General features: G+C 48.1%; 9 protein-coding genes across 9 annotated transcripts; 4 read left to right on the plus strand and 5 right to left on the minus strand.

Annotated features, from left to right (window-relative positions):
- Window positions 1-275: 275 nt before the first annotated feature.
- On the minus strand, window positions 276-2106 carry N7479_005859 (uncharacterized protein; the record flags this gene model as incomplete). The annotated part of the gene is made up of 3 exons (XM_057253555.1): window positions 276-1844; window positions 1901-2026; window positions 2083-2106. 3 exons carry the CDS (start codon window positions 2104-2106, stop codon window positions 276-278), a joined length of 1719 nt encoding a protein of 572 aa, XP_057107417.1.
- A 714-nt stretch (window positions 2107-2820) lies between these two features.
- N7479_005860 (GRAM and VASt domain-containing protein) lies at window positions 2821-6690 on the plus strand (the record flags this gene model as incomplete). Its single annotated transcript, XM_057253556.1, has 2 exons — window positions 2821-3230; window positions 3300-6690. 2 exons carry the CDS (start codon window positions 2821-2823, stop codon window positions 6688-6690), a joined length of 3801 nt encoding a protein of 1266 aa, XP_057107418.1.
- A 976-nt stretch (window positions 6691-7666) lies between these two features.
- On the plus strand, window positions 7667-8224 carry N7479_005861 (uncharacterized protein; the record flags this gene model as incomplete). Its single annotated transcript, XM_057253557.1, has 2 exons — window positions 7667-7851; window positions 7900-8224. 2 exons carry the CDS (start codon window positions 7667-7669, stop codon window positions 8222-8224), a joined length of 510 nt encoding a protein of 169 aa, XP_057107419.1.
- Window positions 8225-9399: 1175 nt separating this feature from the next.
- N7479_005862 (Zn(II)2Cys6 transcription factor domain-containing protein) lies at window positions 9400-11148 on the minus strand (the record flags this gene model as incomplete). Its single annotated transcript, XM_057253558.1, has 1 exon — window positions 9400-11148. One exon carries the CDS (start codon window positions 11146-11148, stop codon window positions 9400-9402), a length of 1749 nt encoding a protein of 582 aa, XP_057107420.1.
- A 351-nt stretch (window positions 11149-11499) lies between these two features.
- N7479_005863 (alpha/beta hydrolase) lies at window positions 11500-12753 on the plus strand (the record flags this gene model as incomplete). Its single annotated transcript, XM_057253559.1, has 1 exon — window positions 11500-12753. The coding sequence occupies one exon, from the start codon at window positions 11500-11502 to the stop codon at window positions 12751-12753; it is 1254 nt and encodes a 417-aa protein (XP_057107421.1).
- Window positions 12754-15848: 3095 nt separating this feature from the next.
- N7479_005864 (uncharacterized protein) lies at window positions 15849-16298 on the minus strand (the record flags this gene model as incomplete). The annotated part of the gene is made up of 1 exon (XM_057253560.1): window positions 15849-16298. The coding sequence occupies one exon, from the start codon at window positions 16296-16298 to the stop codon at window positions 15849-15851; it is 450 nt and encodes a 149-aa protein (XP_057107422.1).
- Window positions 16299-17719: 1421 nt separating this feature from the next.
- Window positions 17720-18535, minus strand: N7479_005865 (uncharacterized protein; the record flags this gene model as incomplete). Its single annotated transcript, XM_057253561.1, has 1 exon — window positions 17720-18535. One exon carries the CDS (start codon window positions 18533-18535, stop codon window positions 17720-17722), a length of 816 nt encoding a protein of 271 aa, XP_057107423.1.
- A 553-nt stretch (window positions 18536-19088) lies between these two features.
- N7479_005866 (uncharacterized protein) lies at window positions 19089-19268 on the plus strand (the record flags this gene model as incomplete). Its single annotated transcript, XM_057253562.1, has 1 exon — window positions 19089-19268. The coding sequence occupies one exon, from the start codon at window positions 19089-19091 to the stop codon at window positions 19266-19268; it is 180 nt and encodes a 59-aa protein (XP_057107424.1).
- Window positions 19269-19623: 355 nt separating this feature from the next.
- On the minus strand, window positions 19624-21246 carry N7479_005867 (uncharacterized protein; the record flags this gene model as incomplete). Its single annotated transcript, XM_057253563.1, has 1 exon — window positions 19624-21246. The coding sequence occupies one exon, from the start codon at window positions 21244-21246 to the stop codon at window positions 19624-19626; it is 1623 nt and encodes a 540-aa protein (XP_057107425.1).
- Window positions 21247-21914: the final 668 nt, after the last annotated feature.

Here is a 21914-nt window from a genome sequence, read left to right on the forward strand (position 1 = left end):
CAGTTACATTCTCCTACATCGTCTCTCTACTTCTCAATTACATAGATAAGCCCAAAGAATGTGCGCACTAGACACTAATCATCCCTTCATCCCTTCATCTGTCTAACCTCATCTATTGCCCCTCGGAGAATTCCATTAGGCTACCCGATCGAAATAAATCATAAATCAATTGAATTCGAAGCTTCGTAAATACTGTTATAGACATATCTCATAAGAGGGGATAGCATTCAAGAACCAATCACCGTTTCCACCCACTAATAATGGATGTTGTGGGACTATGCCGGGTTGTCACCTGCAGCACGAGACCCTGCTTGACTAGAAGATGGACCACGACTAGGATCCGGAGAGCCCGAGAGTTCCGATGGTTTGCTCACACCACTCGTAGGGGTATTGCTTGTACTGTCACCCGAGCGACCCTCCGCTCTCCGAGTTTTAGCACCCTCTTTCAATTTCTCCCAGCGGTCTCGATATCGCCCAAGAACATTTTTAAGCTTATCATTCTCGTGAGCAGCAGTTTCAAATTTCTGCTCGGCAAGCCGGATCTGCTCCTCGAGTTCTTTGATCCGTGCATCAGTAACAGCTGGTGGCGAAGTCAGCATAGCAACAGGGGAGGTAGTGGTCGTTGGAGGCTGGGAACAATCAGGCGTTCCGCCGCTCTGGCGGTGTATCATTCGGATGGATTGCTGCAGCGCCATTGACGAAGACTGCGCGCTCACCTCCCACATATGCAACCTTGTCGCAAGTGAGTCAGTCAAACCTCGCAATGTCTCATTCTCCACCTGCATTTCTTCCATTGTCTTATGTGTCTGCAGAGGAAGCTTATCGGATGCGCCGCGGCGTGCCGCCCATATGCGCGAACCACTGGCACTGTGACGCATTTCAGGAGACGCGGGGGTCTCTCGCGCATCCACAAAGTCATCATCACCGTCCTCAATGCTGTTCCTGCGTGCCTGCTTTTCAGCTCGGGTGAGGATTCCTGCGTATGACATAGTCCCACCTGTGGTTGGGACTACGTAGAATGACTCTGCTGGGTTCCCAGGACCTGCCCCAGAGCCATCCCGAATCGACCGCAATGCAGCTCGAGAGAAGAGTTTGTTTACGTCGGGCTCACCGGCAGTCATGGACCTGTCTAGAACAGCATGCTCGCGGTCCAGTTTCACCTCAGCTGAGGATTTGCGGCTTTGTTCAGCGCTAGTTGGATCCGTAGACCCTATTTGAATCCCTGCGAATGCCAAAGGCCCCGATACCTTAGAGACCAGCCCTCCGAAGGCTGAGTAGAAGCGGTTGAATGCCTCATCGGCAATTGCAGGCTTATTTTTCGATCCGCCAGATTCAGCTGCACCATGAGATACAATTTTCTGGGAAATCACCTCGGTGGAACTGGGTGTCGGAGGAGACCATGGTTGTCTAGGCGCAGGAACACGACTGTGTCGATTTTTGGTCGGTCCGTCACGGAGCCTTGTCTCGCCGGACATAGCCCTCGGTGGTGCTTCGGTCATCTTTGCTGCGACATGTTGCGATGTGAGTGTTGGCGATACTGGCGATCCACGCCGGGGGTGCGACGGGATTCCTCGGGCAGAAGCTAGGTTACTAGCGATAGAGGACGCATCCCGACTTGGGATACGAGCGGTGCCCACCAATCTTGGTGGCAGGTGCGCATCCTGGTTCGCGCTTGCACTTTTCGTGCCCCCGGACTCGACTGCAGTCTGCTGGGTCGCTAATGTAGAGGAGGGAGTAGTAGCTGTTGTTTCAGCAAGGATGGTGGTTGGATTTTCATGCTGGAATCGGAGGATTTCAGCGAGCTTCTTGTGGTGTGTTTCGAGTAAACGTAGAGTCCGTAGGGCCTATGACGCGTTAGCTCAGAGCCGAGGGGCAGATCTTCCACTCAACCAAGACTCACCTCATGGTCGGAGCTAGTCTGTGCAGCTGTTGCAAATTCACCAGCAGCTAGATCATGCTCTTCGCTGGCAGCGACTGGGTTGGCCTTGCGAGTCTCTAGCACTGCGTTCCGCGCATGGGTGTGGGCCTGGCAAGGACTGCGGTCAGATTGTCCTGAAAATGAGGGGCTAAGTAATGTCTTACCAGTGCCAAAGGGGCCACTTCCATGGCGAAGATAAGTTCTGTAGGAGTTAAGAGAGAAAAACCAGGTGCATTCCTTTGATGGGATTTATCTGGGGAAATGTTGGAGAAGTGACGTTATGCACAGTCAATGGGGTTTGATCTGATAGTAGCACACAACGTACATCAGGTGTATGAGGATGAAGTACACGAGGTAACGTTTAAAAGAAGAGTAATTCTTCTCAAGATTCTAGAACGAATATAAGATTCTATTTCAACCGAAAACAGCGAACTGTCAAGTCACATCCACATTCTACACAGTGGAGAAGCGGAGTTAAAGTACTAGATGCTTATAGCTATACTGCTAGGCTGCTCTACTACCTCGATTTAGGGAGGAATTGGGAGAATATCAGGAATAATTGAGAAACAGAGACATATCATTGCAAGTAATATAAACTAGAAAAATTATAATAAACCCAATTGAATATAAAAAAAAACAAGTCTCGATTTCAGTCTCACATGTCGCCGGGGCCAACTTGGCGGGTGACTAAGTTTCGGAGCTCCAGGGGATGTGTGGTCAATTCAACACTTCCCTTTCTTTACATATGTACTTTGTTTCTCCCGTCTGTGTACGGAAGTGCTCTCACTCAGATAATAAAAGAGAGAGAGAAAGTCTTCAATACATACACCTCATGACAACTTTCCCTTGAGTCTCCTGGTCTGCCCGCACCAATCCCGATCCCCGATCCCCATTCTTCAATTATGGCCGACTCTTCGTCTTCAAGCTTGAAAGGCGAAAACAGATCTCGTCGCTCTTGGACAATATCTGCAGAATCAAGTGCAATCGAGAGCAATGGTCGGTCATCTCACGAGTCTACTATCGAGAGACCGAAAACCCAGGGTGGAGAAGTAGTAGATCCCAACAAGGCTGGTCCCAGTGGATTCTCAAAGCTACTCGATGCGCGTCGAAGGCGGAAACAAAATAAAAAGAAGAGCCAACAACAAACCGACGAGCCGACGGTGCCGACTGTGGTTGTGGAAGACGACCTACATGAAAGCCGGTCCAATGACTCTCGGGATGGGACCTCCGCAGCCCCATCATCGATCGGAGAGAGCTTTGGGCCAGGGAATGAAGGCAATCATCTGTTGACTGACGATGACGAGCCGGATGGGTAAGTTGAACAACTATTCATATTGTTTTTGACTACTTCTAACTCGCTGTGCTTTTTGGCTTCGTTTAGACCTCCACCGCTCACCTCGCATAACTCCCATGCCGGATTCTACACCACGTCCTCACCATTGATCAAGACTACATCGGTGGATGTAGGAGACATGGAAGGCTCCCATGCCGATGCGGAGTCAGCTGTTAGCGGTGGTCTTAGTGCCACTGGGTCGGAATCAAACTTGAGTGAAAGAATAACCCGACGCGCGACATCGGGTATGGCATTGGATGTCCCCACGAACTCGAATAGCAAAAAACGTGGTACATCCCCTGGACGACGCCTTAAAGGTGCTTTCAGTTCGGAAAAGAAAGACACTAGTGACGACCCGGAGACTACATCAGCCAAGCCCGGGGGTAACAAAAGCGGGCGGGGTCTGTTTGGAAGCAGTCGACGGAGCAGCCTTTCATCGAAACGAGCACAGGCAGTCCCCGATGATGTTCCGCCTTTGCCTGCGCCAATTCGTACCGACCTAACAGACAACAAGCCTCGTTCGCTTGAAGCGAGCCCCATGCCGAACACCCCACCTCATACCGCTATTCCTGCGCCGGCGACAACTGTAACCCCTCCAACGCCAACTGATTACCGCCCTCTCAGTGCGCAAATACTGTCTAACAATGTTACCGATTCTCCCGAGTCTATGCAGTCTGAACATTCTCCATCTTCTGGAGTCACCACCGTGAGCCCTTCTGGAAACATGATTTCCCACCGCCGGGCGCGGTCCGCTTCTGCAGCTCATGGCCCAAGCAAACTGTCCAACTCAATGTCTGTCGCACTGACACCACTTGAAGAAAAGACCCCAGGGGCGAAGACTCCGACTGGAACTCAGCAAAGCGGCTTCTTTTCCTCGGTGTTTTCAGTCGCGCAAAATGCTGCCACTTCCTTCAGCAATAGCATCAACGTACAACAGAGAAATCGTCCAACTTCTCAACCTCCTGCTGACGCTGATAAACCTCCCAGTGAACACCCTTCGGAGGAAAGTGAAAAAACATCAGATAACGGCAGCAAGATTGACGAAGGGAGACCATCCGCTGTAGAGACTCTTGGGGCCGGAGATCTGAACTTCAGTCATCTGGACATTGACGCACGGCCCGGTGAGTCAATCACGACCGCCGACGGCGTAGTGATCACAAAGCCCGGGGGCCCCACTGACAAGCGCAACAACACAGCTGTTTCCCGACGAGATGAGGACTCTGCCAAACTTGAAGACAAACGCGCAGCGCGCGCAGTCCAAGTAGCTTATGAAAAGCCTTCGGACTTAGAAGACGCTCTGGAGATTCAGTCTACAACCTCACTTCCAAAAGATGGCCTAATTATGGGCGATCAGACTCCCCCCAATGGTAGTATCCTTGATGGTGACATGAGCGGGGGCATCAAACGCACTGGTAGTGTGCGCAGCAAACTTGCTCGGCGTCATCGAGGCTCATCTGGGGCCACGGCTTCGACAATCGGAGCGATTGCTAATGCTCTTGCACTTGGTGCTCCTGGTGTCAATTCGAGTGTACCTCGATTGACTGGCTTTGCGGTTGCGAGTAAAAAGCGCAACCGGGACTTCCACCAATTATTCCGGAGTGTACCCGAAGACGATTATCTGATTGAAGATTATAGCTGTGCCCTACAACGTGAAATCATTCTCGCCGGCCGTATCTATATCTCAGAAGGGCACATCTGTTTCTCCAGCAACATTCTAGGATGGGTCACAACTCTAGTGATCAGCTTCGATGAGATTGTTGCCATTGAAAAGGAGAGTACTGCTATGGTGTTCCCCAATGCCATTGCAATTCAGACACTCCACGCGCGTCATACTTTCCGCAGTTTGCTCAGTCGTGAGTCCACATACGATTTAATGGTCAACATCTGGAAGATCAACCACCCTACCATCAAAAGTTCTGTGAATGGAACCCGTGTGACCAATGGTACCGGTGATAAGACAGAGAAGGTTGGGGAGGAGGAGAGCGAGTCCGAGAGCGATCTCAGCGACGAAGATGAAATATACGACGAGGACGAGGAAGGGGACCATGCTGATAGCTTCTTTGAGGCTGGCGGCAGTGCCAACGCTAGTGCAGCGTCATTGCCAATCCGAGCAGGTTTGAGCCGCAAGGCTTCAAATCTATCTGCGAATGCGGCTATTCCCGCGGCCGGCACAAATGGCAATGGCGATAAAAAGAATGGCGACAAAGGCGCCTCCAAGGATGCGCCTCCTGATTTCCCAGGCCCGGCTACACATGCACCCACTGAATATGTGAACCCAGACGGACAGTACGAAAAAGTCATCAAAGACGAAGTAATTTCGGCACCGCTTGGCAAGGTCTTCTCTTTAGTTTTCGGCCCAGCGTCTGGCGACTTTATGACCAAGTTCCTTGCCGACAACCAGAAATGCGGAGAGCTACAGTTCGAAGGAACAGCGAAGGGTTTAACAACCGAATGCCCAACCAGAAAGTACTCGTACATCAAGCCTCTCAATGGCTCCATCGGCCCAAGGCAAACAAAATGTATCAGTACCGAGACCATGGACTTCTTGGACCTTGAAAAGGCTGTTCTTGTCACCCTGAGCACCCAAACACCCGATGTGCCCAGTGGTAACGTTTTTGCTACCATGACCAAGTACCTCTTTACATGGGCTCCTGGCAATCAAACTCGCTTCCTCATGACTTGTACTATTGAGTGGTCAGGCAAGAGTTGGCTGAAGGGTCCTATTGAGAAAGGCGCAATTGATGGGCAGACGACCTTCGGTAATGAGCTTGTCAAAGCTCTGCAGGTTGCAGTTGTTTCCCGTGGGCGTGCCGGCGGCGCTGGACGAGGCAAAGGAAGGCGCAAGAAGGGCGATGGCGCAAGGCGGGAGTCCACCGCAGCTAGTTCGTTAAAGGTTGCTGTGGATCCCAATGCCGGAAAGGGACAATCATGGGGGCTATTTGAACCGGTTCGCCCCCTCCTGGAGCCCTTTACCAGCATTCTCAGTCCACTATGGAGTAGCAAATTCGCTCTTCTTATTATCGGAATCTTGTTCTACATGGCGTTCTTCCGATCCTCGTCGCCGCCGTCGTCTATGCTTTCGCATGGAGTCGGCTGTCCAGGTCACGGCTTGCCCCAGCGACTCGCTGCATACGAGGAGATGTGGCGACGTGAAGAGACTGAGCTCTGGAACTGGTTGGAAGATCGAGTTGGTATGGACGGAATGGTCTTTCCAAATGCTTATCGATCGCCCGAGCCCCACCCAAGTCGCAGGTCATCTGCAGTTCGTACAAGCGATGAGCGTGAGCTCGCTGCGTTGCTTCGGGAAGAGAAAGTCTCTGACCGTGAGATGGACCATGCCCTCCGTACTACACGTCAACGTCTCGAAGTCCTTGAGGAGATGATGGGCAAACGCAGAGCCCAATGGGAAGTCAACGAGCCAGTCAAGTCCGAATTGTGATGAGCGTCAATGGTTGCCCCTCCTTGCACATACGCAAAACCAATCAACTTATCTCCCTATCCTCTCTCCTTTCTAAACTTCTCTCTTGCTAGAGAATTCCCAAATTTCCTACCCCAACGCACAAAATCTATTTCCTTGTCATTATAACTTGCTCTATTCTCAACCATATGTTGGGGTGTTTTGTTAGAGTTATGGGAACAAGCAGAGCTGTTCCCTTACTGTTGATACTCTCCCCTCCTCACATTCATTCTGAAATCTCCACACTCATTACCCCAACTCTCCCTCCCCATGTCCTTCGACACATGGGCAGGTTTTCCTTGCATGTATATGAGCGCCAACCATCTTATCTCTACTGGTCTAGGAGCTAGTGGCCTCGATTTCTTATCATTCTTGCTGATTGTTTATCTGAGCGTGCTGGCTACTTTTTTTTTTTGCTTCGTGGCATTGTATCTGAAAAATATCGCATACAGCGTGTTTGTGTTGTTATGCCCTATTACCACTGGGCTTCTCTGTGAATATCTTCAGCCGACGGTATGTCATTCACATATTGAGTTTTCATAGGCTATGCCTGATAGCCCTTTACATTCGTAATACTGGAAGAGTAAACTCCTGAGTTTGTTGCTGACGCGACTCTATCATGCGTGGTGGGTTTCCAACAATTCTACCACCACTTGAATCGACTTTTGCTCTTAACAAAAATGTAGTGCTATAAAATCGATTAAATTTCATTCTAATCAACTCCCTTGAGTTTTTTTTTAAATCGTGACTACCTTGACTTCCCTGTTGATTACATGACAAATGCCAATAAAGGGTCCCTTACCATTTCCCCCTTCACCCCGTACCATTTCGCATTGCACTTAGGATGTCAAGAGCCCCGCTTATTCACATGAGACACCACTTTGATCGACTTCCGATGAAGTCGATCAGACAAGTAATGACGCGCTCGTTGACTCCACCTCGCAGGCAGCTCTTCCCAATGCCTTCTCGGGAACCTCTGATACCCGAAGATGAATTGGTGGACGAAGAGATCTACCCAGGCTATCATTCCACCAAATTCTACCCAGCGAATCCGGGTGAATTAATCGCCAACCGCTATCAAGTCCTAGTCAAAGCCGGCTGGGGTGCCTCCTCTACTGTGTGGCTTGCACGTGATATAAGAGGGTATTATTATTTCCACTATCGTACCTGGCCTATATCTAATAAATACAGAAATGAAGAAGGACCAGAAAGTGTCGTAACGCTAAAGATAGCAAATACGAAATCTGATCAAAACGAAGCCGAGGACAAACGACAAATTGAGGAACACATTGCGAACACAGATCCATCACATCGCGGCTATGCACTATTTCGAACAAATGTGGATTCCTTTGAGATCACTGGTCCTAGTGGAAGGCATATATGTCTGGCATATGAGCCTATGAGGGAACCATTCTGGCTTTTCCAAAGGCGATTTGAAGATCGGCTTATTCCCCTTCCGATTGTCAAGACGTACATTCTCTTTCTCCTTGCAGGTCTCATAGATTTTCTATGGTAATACTCCAAACATCGAATGCTATTTATTGAACAGCCGTTTTGTGGGAACTGCATACACATAGGCTTCATCGTTATTATACGGCTATCCTTTTCCTTAATAGCCTTCTAACAGCAACAAAAAGATATAAAAGGACAGCTAAAAGGTTCTTAATCTAAAGTTCTAGTATATCATAGGTCAAATACGGCCGGAAGTCAGTTCAAATTAGGCAAGGTCAAGCATCAAGTTCACCAGGTAGTCAGGTAATGTACCTACTACCTAGATGCCCCAAGTGATTCTTCCCATCTTTTCAACCTTGTCCCTCCATCTGGAAATAACCGCTTCTTTATAGCAACCAGACTTCCCCCTAGCCCAGCCGTGCGCTTATAATATACTTATCGTCCCCCCTATTAGTGTCCTTCCAATATCACATTTCTCACGCTAACTAAGTGTATGATTCTACTGATTTGGCTGGTTTATGACCACCAAGATCCTTATGTATGTAAAAACTGGGTCGAACTAGGTCTGAAATATGTTTTCTTGGGGTCCTAGTCACTAGGTCTTGTATTGTACTTTGTCTAGACCCAGACCGGGGTAGCGACCTTAAATGGGAAGCCTATAGGTGGGACCTCGCCGCACTGATCACTCATCGCGTCTTTCAAGAGAAGCGACTTGGATGGTTCTCGCATTCTGCTGCCTCTGCGGTTTGAAATCGGGATGAAGAAATTCACTGTACTGGACATTACATGTTTTTTTACCCGTAGCCCCTTGCATCCTAGTGCTTCTGTGTCTACCTGTCGCTAATTTTTCACGAGTATCACACAGCTTGGATGAGATGTGGAAAGCTGCCACAGCAACCTCTCAGTGTATCAAGGCATCTCCTCATGTATATGCCACTCCTGCATGGATAGCAACCTTTCGTATTACTACTTTCCAGAAGATGTGTCAGAAACCATCAAAAGCTGTTCTGAGTCTAGGGTATCCAGCCCGTCACGGCCTTTTGATGGCCTCTTCATCCGGCCCCGGGTACTCTGTATGTATCACAATCAACACCTGTCCTGTATTCTGCTTCCATTGCATAGAAACACTATGATAGAAACCAGATATGCACCTCGGTATAACACCAGAGAACCCATACTCAGCGCTCCCTCCAGCGAGTGGCCACTACTGAATCTTCTTCAATCTACAAGTCCTAAGCTTTACGGCCCACTCATAAGAATTGCACCCTGCCTAATCTCCCTGGCCAGGTATTCCGCCTTGGCGTCTGTAGACATTCTCGGCGATTTTGATGTCTCTATGTTATTGCCCGGATCCGACGGAAGATGCAGCAACGTGGCGACACGCAGGAACTGGTCGCGGATCCACTCCTTTTGTCCAGGCCTAAGAATGGTCGCTATCACCTCACCGTGATCTTCCGAAAAGAGGGTTAACAAGCGGCTGAGCGGGTGCATGGCGCGCCACGGGCCCTGTGCGATAACATGGCGCCTGTGGTCTTCCCTCGATAGTCCCGCATTGAGACCATCTCTGACCAGTCGCGTCCCGTCTTCCAATGAGTACTGACTGGGGAGAAAAATTGTCGGGTCAGTGAAATCTGTGAGACTAGACCGGGTGGTTCGGTTGCCAAGATGGAAGGGTATGCTGTAACACATGCTGTCAACCATTTCTTGGAGCGTTTGCTTGCAGTTGGCGAAATCTATGGGGTCGCCGAAGAACCGCCCGCATGCGAAACCAGAATGGCCCAGATCCGAGAATGCATCGAGGGAGCCGACTATAATCTTAGCCAGCAAGAGGCGTTGGAAGCGCCATAAATTCCAAATGCTGGCAATTTGGCAGGAAGGATACACCTCACAGACAGACTGGTAAGTTGGTATGGACGAATCAATATCTCGACCACTTTTCAGCCTTAGCGGTCTCCAGTGAGCTGGTACGTTTTCCGCCCACGCCAGAAGTTCTGCATCAACTCTCCTTGCCTCGACCCTCCACTCATTTATAGTGTGCTCCGACGACGTCGTGGAGCCACCCTGCGTCACAAACTGCGTGTAGCTAGCCTGCAACTCGGCAACGGACGCCCCTATGGCGTCGAGTGCTGAGCTGGGGGTTTCTGCCACAACCATCGTATCCTTGCTCCCAAGCCACGAGTATGCAATATTCTTTAGTGGCTTTTTCTGACGTATCGCGGTTGAAACTTCGGTATGTAACATAAATTTTCGTAGATAGGCGCGCACCATCCCGTCCATGTCATCCGGGTTCACAAACAAGAGCAAAGACGATGCGCCATTGTGGTGCATGCTCGAGGCCCGGCGAAGATCGTATATCGCAGACGCATTCTCGTACGTCTGCAGCGCCAGCACGGCTAACACGGTTGCTGGTTTACCACGCTCTATGGGATCTTGTGTTGCGATCCGAAGACGTGTGATTGCCCGAGAATAAGACTTCCGTGGGGATCGGAAGCTGCTGGAATCTTGCCGCCACATGGACAAGATCTCTGAAGCTAACGCTGACACGGCGAGCGAGAGCGCCGATTCTTCCCCCTGCGAGAGGTAGGCTGGAATGAGCAGTTCAAAAAACCCGCGCGTGGATCCCATATCGCGGCCCATGCTGGCATAATGACTGAGAAAGAACGGCACGGCGGTGTCGGGCTCAGAGAGCCGCCGCGAAGTCAAAACCCTCGCAACCTCCCGGTCCTGAACATCATACTTAGATGACCGACTCGGGCTAGTCGCAGGCTTCAAGACATCTCGGCCATGAGAACCAACAACTTGGTTGGTTTTGTTGCAGAACTTGTGGTTCTGGTCTTTGAACATTATTTTGGGATACTCGAGGCTGTTGTAGCCTCCGCAGCTCAGCTCAAGGCGCTGGCACGCTCGGCACTCCGGCTTCGCCTCGTCGCATTTAAATCGGCGTTGCTTGCACGTCACGCAGCCTCTGGAGCGCCCGCGGTTGACCATTATGCCAGCCACGATGCCGAAAAGGGAAGTTTGGTTGCGATGGGCGGGTGCCTAAGTGCCCAGGTGAAACCGAAGTATAGGTAAGCTTGCTGTGGGTCGGGGATATCGTAATGCGCCACCGGGTTCGCATAACCAATGAGAATACTCCGTCGCAAAGCCTACACTAGACACGGTTTAGCCTCGGAAGGGCCTAAATATGGATGGCTTGGGCCCTGATCGCCGGGGAAGTATAAGAAGAGGTGGAAAGTAGACAAGACATGAGAGAAATCATTCCGAAAGAAAAAAAACTACTTTACAAGCAACAAAGCTACCACAAATTCCTTAGATTTCTCTTTTCACTCGTAATTCGCTATGAAACTACATTCCTCCGCCTATACTGGCCCACTTTTGACCGCTCTGCTGCATTCTGGTGTAGCTTCCGCGGCGTACAGCACCGCTAATAGCTCCATGCTGCTGTTGAGCAATGACTCAACGATGAACTTTGACTTGCTGACTCCTCTCGGCGAGTCCATCACAGGAGGAGGAGACGTCGGCCCTATTCTTGGCGCAGCTAAGGATATCAAAGCCGGAAACATGACGTCCTTTAGCGAGGTCTTCTATAAGCTCGCCAAGGATACCAAGGCTCAGGCCGAAGACCCTGAGAATGCTTACGACACTCTCAATGTCAGGGACACGTGGTTCTCTGCGGCCTCGTATTTCCGCAAGGCCGACAACTACCTCCACTGCAACTGGAGCAATCCTCTCATCAACAGCCTGTGGGCCGAGCAGATTGAGGCGTTCAATAGGGGGATAGCTGCTTTGCCTATTCCTGGCAAGCGCATCCGCATTCCTGCTACCAATGGTAACTTCACCGTTGAGGCTATTTGGTACTCTGCTTCTGAGAGCAAGCACGACAAGCTGCCGACGTTGATCATCGGGAATGGCTTCGACGCTGCGCAGGAGGACTCTTACCACAACTTCGTCGCCCCCGCCCTGGCTCGAGGATGGAATTGTATCACCTACGAAGGCCCAGGACAACCAACTGTGCGCCGTGACCAGAACCTTGGTTTTATCCCCGACTGGGAGAAAGTCGCTATCCCCGTTGTAGATTACGTTCTCTCGGAAAAGAAGCACATCGTGGACGAGAACCGTCTTGTCCTCGTGGGTAACTCTTTTGGCGGCTACCTTGCTGCCCGTGCTGCAGCATTCGAGCCCCGCCTGTCCGCAGCGGTCTTCATCGACGGCGTCTGGGACAACTACGCTGCATACAAAAGGGAGCTGTCCTCTGAGATGCTCAGTATCTATGAGGCGGGCAACTACACGCAATTTGACGACGTCGTCCTCTCAGCTCGGGAGGCCGGGAAACTCCCCACCGGCGCCGCCTGGGGCATCGATCAAGGCCTGTGGGCGTTCCACACGCACTCGCCCTCTGACTTCTTCACCCAGGTCAAGCAATACAATGTGGAATCTTTCATTGACAAGATTAAGATGCCTGTGTTTGTCGGGGATGCCGAGTTGGAAAGCAGTTATATTGGACAACCGAAGCAGGTGGCAGATGCGCTGGGCCACTGGGCCACTTTGCATACTTTCAAAGGGGGTTGCTGGCTTTCATTGCCAGACTGGTAGTGGGCAGGAGCTTTCGAGGACGATTCATGCGTGGTTGAATAAGACTTTGGGCGCGGCAGCTCATGGTCACTGAGATTAGTGCTTAGTATGCTGAAGGTGCTCTACTTCTGAGAGCTAGATAGAATACTTGGACATACTCTACCGACTTTCTCTCCTAATACAGCCTCATTAGCCGTTGAAAACGAAAAATATGTTATGTCAATGCCGAAGCTCGTAAAAAAAACATCTTGGAGTAGAGACCATAGCTCAGTCTGAAAATATAATGGAAAATGCATCGCTCACCAGTTCTCTACCTCCCCATTACCACTTCCTATTTTGGCACATGCAGGATTTACAGGTCAGCAGGCAGATGATGTTTTATATTCATAACTCTATTAGTTGTATTGGATAATGCAAACAAATCTCAAAAGCGATATCCAAAGCTACTCAACTCATTATAATATTCTAAGTCCATCTCTATCACTTTTATATAGTTGATTTGTTAGTAGTCTCAATGAGCCTGACTCTAAGGGCCCTCACAAAAGCGGCGGTGGATAAAATAGGGAAAGCCCCCCTGGCAGGGGAAATATGTTATGTAGAGTGAGCTAGGTATTATGTAGTTTATAAATTGCTAGTATCTAGTTGAATACGGCATTCTATGTAGTGAAGTGGGGTGCGCTGTCATAGACGCGGGTAATGCCTGTCTGCGAACCGGACAAAACCAGTGCAGGTTGTTGAATAGCGGAAGATAGGAGAAGGAAACCCAGGGGTAGTTTGTAGGAGAAAGGAATGGCTATTCTTCTAATCTCTTGCTTCCAGCACTTATATACTAAGTACACGTCTTTTGCTTAGTCAGTTTACACCGCCATTTCTCACGTCTCCCTCTACAATATTTAATGGCTTGAGGGCTTTTATTGGTACGATTATTAAGGTCATATTAGTGGACTCGCCGTCCACAAAAGGTACAAACGTGAAAGGACCTACTAGCAGGGCGACCCAAACCAACAAGAAAAACTCCGCTATGCGCATGCAAGACGACAGCTTGTGACTATTCCAGCGTATTTTAGCATCCGTGTCTGTTTCACTTAAGAGGCGGTTGTGATATATCGGACTAGGATGTAGATGACGAACTGCCTAACTCCAACATTTTCTCGGGCGGTTGATTTCACTTCTATATCGTTCGCCATTGCCTTGAGGGGTGGGTTGGGGAACAAGGCCTCATGGAGCGTGACCAGTCGATACGATCGATCGACCAGTCGATCATATCGCATCGCAATCTCACGTTGCAGAAGATACTAGCTACTGTAAGGCAGCTGTTCGTACAAGGTGGAGAAAGCGAGTCTAAGGTATGCATCGCTTCCGCACTTCCCGGCGACACGGGCCTAATGGCACAATTATGGCTATTGGTAAATGGCCATTTCAGCCGCACTCAAATAACATAGGAGATCTGTCTAACGCGAGTAGTCGTACGGAGTACATAGCAATGAAATTATCACCCAGTAGCTGTCCTGCTTTTAAGTTCCTCCGTCTGTCTGCATTACCTAGGTAGGCAATGCAAATCTATCTTTACTCAACCTCATCTTCATTTTACAACCCCCAGCTTGCATATATAGGCAGACCTCATCCTCATAGTTCTCATAATCTCGCAACCAGCTCTATGTGGAATATAACCTCATCGGTTATTACGTATTGTCTATATTTTGGACCTTGAGAAATACAGCCAGGACCAGTCAAGTATCTTGGTCACCTAGACAGCCCTGAGGCTCTGATGCTACATCTGGTAATCAAACATGAGCCACGCGGCTTAGGCTGCGGCTCATTCTACAGCTTGCGTTTAGCCATTGCGTTACTGTCATCATCTTTCATCACCTTGCCCAGCTCTAGAGCGAACCTTTCCAGCACAACCCACAAAGCTTCACACTAAGTTTCATGTGTTTAGAAAAAAACTTTGAGACAAAAGAAAAATTATTCTAGAAAGAACCTCTTGTTTCATCTTTCTCCCAGCGATATGGCTCATAAGCCTGATTCTTGCATGGTATCTCCCCCGCGGACACTCATTGAAGGTGCCTCCTATGGAACTGATACTGTTAATTGCTCTCAGCTAACGATATCCTTCGTCTTTGAATGTGTGACCGCCGATCCTTCGTGACCCTCCGCCACGATAGAAAAACTCTTTCACGGACAAGAGAAAGAGACAAGGTAGCTTTGCTGCACCAAATCGAACCTGACCTTCCACATCAGCGTTACCTTCGCTTGTGTTATTCTCCATAACTCTGACGGACTAGAGCAGTTTGAGCTGAGAGGAGTGCAGTCGATGAGCAAATATCGGCTTCGATGTCTTGTCAACTATATGTGGGAGGCACGTGAACTACAGATGCAGATGCACAATCCCGGACCTCGTACGGACTACTGCCTTTACCCCCTTCATATTTAACTTGCCATAGAACAATTCTGTCACGGCCCTCGTTGTGATACTACCACGGGATCGCTATCCAAAAAAAAGATCATGCCATGCCGGCAAAGAAATCATGGGACTAAGCATCAGAGAACCTTGACTACCGTTGCTGCTAGCCATGCTAACACCCGAGATTGTGACACTTTGGTTTGAGTAGTGAACCCGAATTTTTGTCTAAGTTGCTTCCTGATCTCGCTGTTCTAGCTTCTCATCCGTAGAATTCATCTATCTAATGACATAAACTTTTGCTAATCAGCTTTTATCACACTACAATATCTTTCTTTTGATACCTTTCCAATATCCCTTTAGGGTGTCTTTTAAGTGTCATTCGGGATACCTAGAGGTAATGAATTTCTGCTGAAATTAATTCGTTGGGGACACATACAGGATAGTTGAAATGTTGAGATTTATAAATGGCCTTTTGGTTACTAGCAAGCCACCTATGCCTACATATATCTGATGAGAAAAACATCAAAAATTGAAAATGAGCAGCAGGGCACAAAGGATAACCTTGAGCATAAGTCAATTTCCCATTCCGGCTTCTAACAGTAGTCGTCCATCTTGCTCTTCTTCTTGCATTCTTGTTTGCCCAGTATGAGTTTATTATTCTTTACTGGCTTGTTAACCTCGCTGTCCACGGCAGAATTCGTCATCATCATCGCTAGTTTTGTCTTATCGTCTTTGGAATATTCATCACTAGCCCAATATTTGTGAATTTGATCGTCGCCGGCCTTCGCTTTCTCCGCTCCTTGAGTTTCTTAGCGCTGCCATCTCCTAAGCTCCCAGCTGGATCTTCGTCGTCGTCTCCATGAATAGTACCTTCTTTTCTGCGTTCGTCCTTTTTGTCTTCTCGGCTTTCTTCGTTGCTGGCTTTGGATTTGTTTCCGGTTTGTTCTTCGTCTTTGTGTCGAACTTGGTCTTTGCCTTGGCCTTTCTTGCTCTTTGTGTCCGTCTTGGTCATCGTCTCCGGTTTGCTCGTTTTCTTCGTATCCGGTTTCGTCTTTTTCTTTGCCTCCAGCTTGGTCGATGTTTTCGGCTTCGATATCGGCTCGATCGCCACAAGCTTTATTGTTGTCCTGAGCGGTTTCCCTTTTGGTTGTATTGCAATCATCTTGTTACTTCTGAGGATCAGGTATCACCGAATTAGTTGCGATCCAAGGTATTTAAATACCAGCGTGGTTCCGAAATAATCAGCATCGTCTTCAGCGTCGTGGCTGGGCACCTGAGTGTAAATGTCAGCATCAGACTTAGCCTCAGCCTCCTTCGTATTTGCCTACATTGAGGTTGATACCAGTGGAAAAACTTCACCAGCATATTCCTTGTCTGCACCTTCCTCGCTAGTGCGGTCTTCCTTGCCAGCATTGCCAATAGTTTACTATTACCGGGATGTTGAACAAAGTCATCGGGATCATCTGGGCATGGAAATCGAATTAATAATTGGGATGCAGTGTAACTATACTCTGAGGACAACCAGACACATCCTTTTGGCTGGTATTATCTGTTTTTTATTGCCTTAACGCCTTGCGCTAGATAATAGTGGATTATTATCGTGTTATCTGCTCTTTACCACTGGTTTCCTCGTGATTGTCACGGTTACCACGGTCTTCCCTGTTACTGTCGTTCTCAGTCGTATATTCTTGTTTTTCAGTAGTTCTTTTTGCAATCAACTTAGATGGATATGTAGACACAGCCCTCTCTTCTGTCCCACTACCACCGCTTTGTGCTTATGAGTCTTAATTTTATTTACATAGATCATTTGACAAAAGTAAAATATAGCGATATCCATCAGAAGTTCATCTGACGAAAGCCTCCATTTAGATAATTTACTACCGAGCTACCACAACGCGAACCAAGTTATGTATGTCTGATATACTAGAGAAATGGTCAGATACACTGGAGAAAGGCTTTCTACTGCGTACTATGACCCTAAATCCATCGAATATCACGCTCAGACTAACTCTCAATTTCGAGAGCTAGAAAAATTAGTCTCCGTATGCTCCCGACATATTTACTTGTTACATAGCTCAATTACCTTGGATTTTTTGAGTGAAATAAAATCAAAAATACATATTTAGAAAGGTAACAGATGCCAAATTCTATTATATTCACTCCGGACCGCATCCGCTGTGGAATAACGCAAACAAGACATTATAAGTTGCAATTCAGACATATTTCGCGAAATCCCGATCTCTAAGTCATAGTTATTTAATCAAAGAATTGGTCAAAGGCGCATTATTCTAAGACTAATGTAAGTGGAAGCTTTGGTTTCTACCTTCAAATAATGTAGTCAAAGGTGAATTATGAAGGAGAAAATCTGTTTCATTGCTATGTCCTGTATCAAATGCTGTCCATTTTGTCTCAGGCCTCGTTATGCAGAGCAAAACCCAGGAATCTATAGCAATAACATTCTTTTTTTTGCTTTTTTCTTTTCTTGAATCACCTGTGTAAAAAGTCTCAAATCCATCGATTGCAAGTGCCCGTTTTCACGACCCTATTAGTTGCAAGGTCTGGGCAGTACAGAATGGAAAGTACTCACTCCCATGGCGAGCGTTGTCCCTTGGTGCTTTGTCTCCAGCCACGGTAGGAGATGTCTCGTTCACGGATGCGGCCTCTGGCTTCTCGGTGAATTTCCGGAGAAGAATCACCAGCAGTAGAGACAGTGGGCTTGCGAGATTCCTCAACCAAGACCTTGCAATAGTACACGAAAAGCTTGTAGTCCACAGGGCGTTCCAAGTTCCTCACTTCCTCTTGGATGAACGGAATCTTCATGATTTCTCCGTGCAATGCTTGCAGAAGTCTGCTGAGCGCAAATTCAGGAGTGGGAGCATGATTCTCGGTCTTAAGACGGTTAAATTGATTCTGGTACGCCAGGATAAAGTTTGCAGGCATAGGGAAGTCCTCGCGTTTCATGTCTTCCCATCTCTTGATCTCCTTTGTGATGAAATCTGACTGGTTTTGCAGACTCAGTAGCTTGATTGTACTGAATATTTCGTCCGCGAAAACGAGGCTACTTGAATGTCCCTTCACTTTGGACTGAAGAGAGGTATCCACCTGATTGAGCAGCCAGCCAGCAACAACGAGTGTCCAGAACTTCCATCTGCTGTAGTTGGCATCTCCTGGATTGGGCCTCGGAAGATCGATATCCACTAAGGCTTCAAGCTTGAAAGGCTGTAAGACGTGTACGATCTCATTTCCCCAGGCCGTGAGGCTAGAGTCTGCCCTCAGCTTTGTGATGTTCAGAAGAGTTGCAGGGGATGCTTTAGGCAAATGGCTAGCCTGGGTGAGTCGCGACAGATCAGATTCGGTATCACGCATGCCAAAACGACCGGTGTTTGAGAAGAAAGACATGATAGCCGGATAAGGAGCAGCGAATTTGTAGAGATGAGTGATTGTAAAGATAAATTGTTGTAAAGATGAGGGGTTATGGAGATAAGCGGTTGTAAAGCAGAGCTTGATACCCGAGCTTTGCGGCTTGAAATAGAATATTTTTTTAGCAAATTCTCGTTCCTTGCTAATTTGAATCTCATGAACTTACTCTGCGTAGTGATTTCAGATCAGAGTTGGGCTTTTTTCTGACTGAAGAAGTGTTCGAAGTGTATGAGAGAGGAAAGGATGAATGGAAGGAAAGGATGAATGGAAGGAAAGGAAGAAGATCAATCAATTTAAAGGCTTGATTAAAAGCTATAAAGTGCTCAGATCAGGAAGTAGTGACCTGGTAGAGTCATAAAATAACGCTTATGTCGTGTAGTATTTGAAGTATGATGGTCTCATTCTACAAAGTTCAACTGCAATTAATGAAGCAACCTTTCTGAGCTTGAATGCCAATAAATGCGCTTACCACTACTTCAAAACATGAATATAGCTCATGATCTCCTGGTCCGTATGCAGCACCATACCTATCATGGCGGTTTCTCGACGCCCCAATGGCCGTGAACGACGACACGTCATGGTCTTGGCCCGCAAGTCCAGTGAACCAGCTCCTTCTCGTATATGTATCTTGAATTTTAATGAGATTATATTTATTTCAAGTCTTCTTTTCAGTGAGCGTATGCCGCAATGCCGCAAGAAGGAACGTGGGTAGCGCTGTCCTTAGGGCCTGGAGGTCACGTGAATGGTTCTATACTATGTTGTACTCCGTATATCTCCCAGCAATAAAATCGCCGAAAAAAGAAAAAGAAATTCCAGGAAATTGTGAGATGATTTTCTAGTCTATTTCTCATACATCTGTTTCTCATTGGGTCCGAGGAATCTACGTGATATTTGGCGTTTCTGCGCTCTATGTACATAGTATATTGTTCCTGTTACCCCATTCTTAGTCTCATACCTCGCAGTTTCACTAGGAATACATACCAATAGTCCTGAATGATGGTATACTAATAATGAAGTTATATTTGTATGATATTCATAGCTAATTGACCACATCCTGGCGTCATTCATCAAACTCCAACGTTTCCATCTGCCATATCTCGTCTCCGTGAGGAAGCAATGGCTTTATTCTTGGGAAGCGACGTTCTCCATGCCTTGATTCCCATATTAAAACCCTCATCAATTTGCTCCAGTGTGATTCCAGCAGTCTCTGGCACGAGCAAAAAGGTTAAACCACCTATAACGGCGGTAATGCCAGCATAGAAGTAGCCCACATTGGGACCCATGTTTCCGTAATCCGTACCTAACATGTAAGGCGTCCAAAAGGTTGCACCAAAGGCAAATATACCGTAGAAGACTGTTGTGTTGGCTTGTCCGAAGGTGCGAAGGGAGACGCTGTGCATCTCAACAGAAGATAGGTTAGCACTCACAGCAATAGTCCCACCAAAAACAAAGGCCCAGAAACACAGAAGAACAACAGTCACTATCTCTGCATTTTCATCCATGTTAAGAGCGGTGCTCACAGAAGAAAGAGTGAGCATGCAGACACCCATGATAATATAACCCCAAAGCATGGCAATTCGCCTTCCGCCGTATTCCACAATGAACGGACCAAAAAGCGCTCCTCCTAGGATGCACAGGCCGATAATGACATTTATTAAATATGGGTCGCTGATACCAACCCCTTTGAGAAACAGTGTGGCATATGGTTGTACAAATTGTATACCAGTAATGGCGACTCCAACCATAATCATGGCAGATGTCAATGTGCGACCAATATGCTTCCTGCGATAGATATCAAACCATGAGACAGATTTGAGGCTTGCCCGCTCGTTCGCGATATTGGTTCGGATATCGTCAATCTGTGCAGTGATTTCCGGCGAATGTGGGCTTTGGGAGTATAACACGCTGAACGAGTTCCGCGCCTCCTCCTCCCGGCCATGTACCATGAGCCAGCGCGGAGACTCAGGAAGCATCAAGATTCCAGCACCAAGAATCATTCCCAGTGGTATTTGGCATAGAATGGGTGTCTTCCATTGCCAGTCGTTGGCTGGCTCCAGACGCGCAGAGCCGGCACACACCGCAAAAGCGGCAACATTCCCCCCAGCGAGTCCAACATTATACAACCCCAGGGACAGACCACGCTTCTCGGCAACGATGCACTCGGAACCGTAAGTGATACTGGCTGAGATCAGCTGTCCAATTCCCACAGCACTGATCGATCGGCACACCATGTAGCGAAGGAAGCTTCCGCTGGTGCCAAGCATTCCAGCAGCACCGATGATTGCCAATGCGCATCCAGCCTGTATTGAGCCCCTCCGTCCCATGTATTGACCGGTCACGCCTGCAATTCCGCCTCCGATGGCAATAAACAGGAAGTTGAGGCTGATGAGGGATTGTTGTAGCGGCGTCAGCGAGCAATGCTGGATATCGATATACGTGTTCGGGTCTAGAACTTGCTCGCAACTTCCGAATGAGCGTTTGTAAGAATGCATGATCAGGACTGTGCCAGCGTAGCCATTATCGAAGTTTGAGATCCATCCAGCAAAGGAGACCCATAACGACAGGCGCAACATCGACCCGGTGGTGCTCGGAACATTATTCGTGGTATTTTGACGTGTAACAGAGTTGACGAGTGTGTCACTGGAGCTGGATTCAGGCTCTATCTTGGGAGTTGGGTGTCGCGGACTCATGTCGACCCGGTATTGAGTAGAAAAGATATTATTGCTGCGTTTAGTTCATGGATATGGGAAACAAAGGTATGGACCAACAGGTGAAGTATATACGGAACCTTAGGCTGGGGTGGATCTCCTGGATGCTACATTCCAGAGCCGCAACATACGTACACATCTTATCAGAAAGAATGCGACGCTTGCTGATTACCAGGCCTGAGATACCGATAGATAAATCAGAGATAGCATGGACCGCGGCGATCACGATAATCGCCGTGACGAAACCTGCGGCCTTCATACCACGCCGACGGCAATCAAGATAATTAGGTATGCTGACCCAGACCCGCTTCTTTTTGACATCATTACCTTACCTATATTTGTCAACTATGTAGTACATATAATGGCATGTGCCAACTAGCTTTGAAAGGGATGTAATCAGTACGTACATAGCATGATCCTCTGGATCTAATATAATGACATGCGGGAAAGAAATCATCACCTGATACTTATTCTTTTTGACAGGACGGAGCATCAGGAATCTCGGAGGCCCAGTTCACAGTATTAGCCTCCATTAAACATGAGACACATATATGGTCTTGCTAGGGATGGATCGTCGCCAGTCTATGTAGAGGGTGATGGTAGGGGCTTTTGGGAGTTGTAGTTGGATTAAACTTGCCGAAGCCACGACG

Source organism: Penicillium vulpinum (assembly GCF_028829585.1).
Source record: "Penicillium vulpinum strain IBT 29486 chromosome Unknown utg000003l_segment0_segment0, whole genome shotgun sequence".
NCBI classification, from domain to species: domain Eukaryota; kingdom Fungi; phylum Ascomycota; class Eurotiomycetes; order Eurotiales; family Aspergillaceae; genus Penicillium; species Penicillium vulpinum.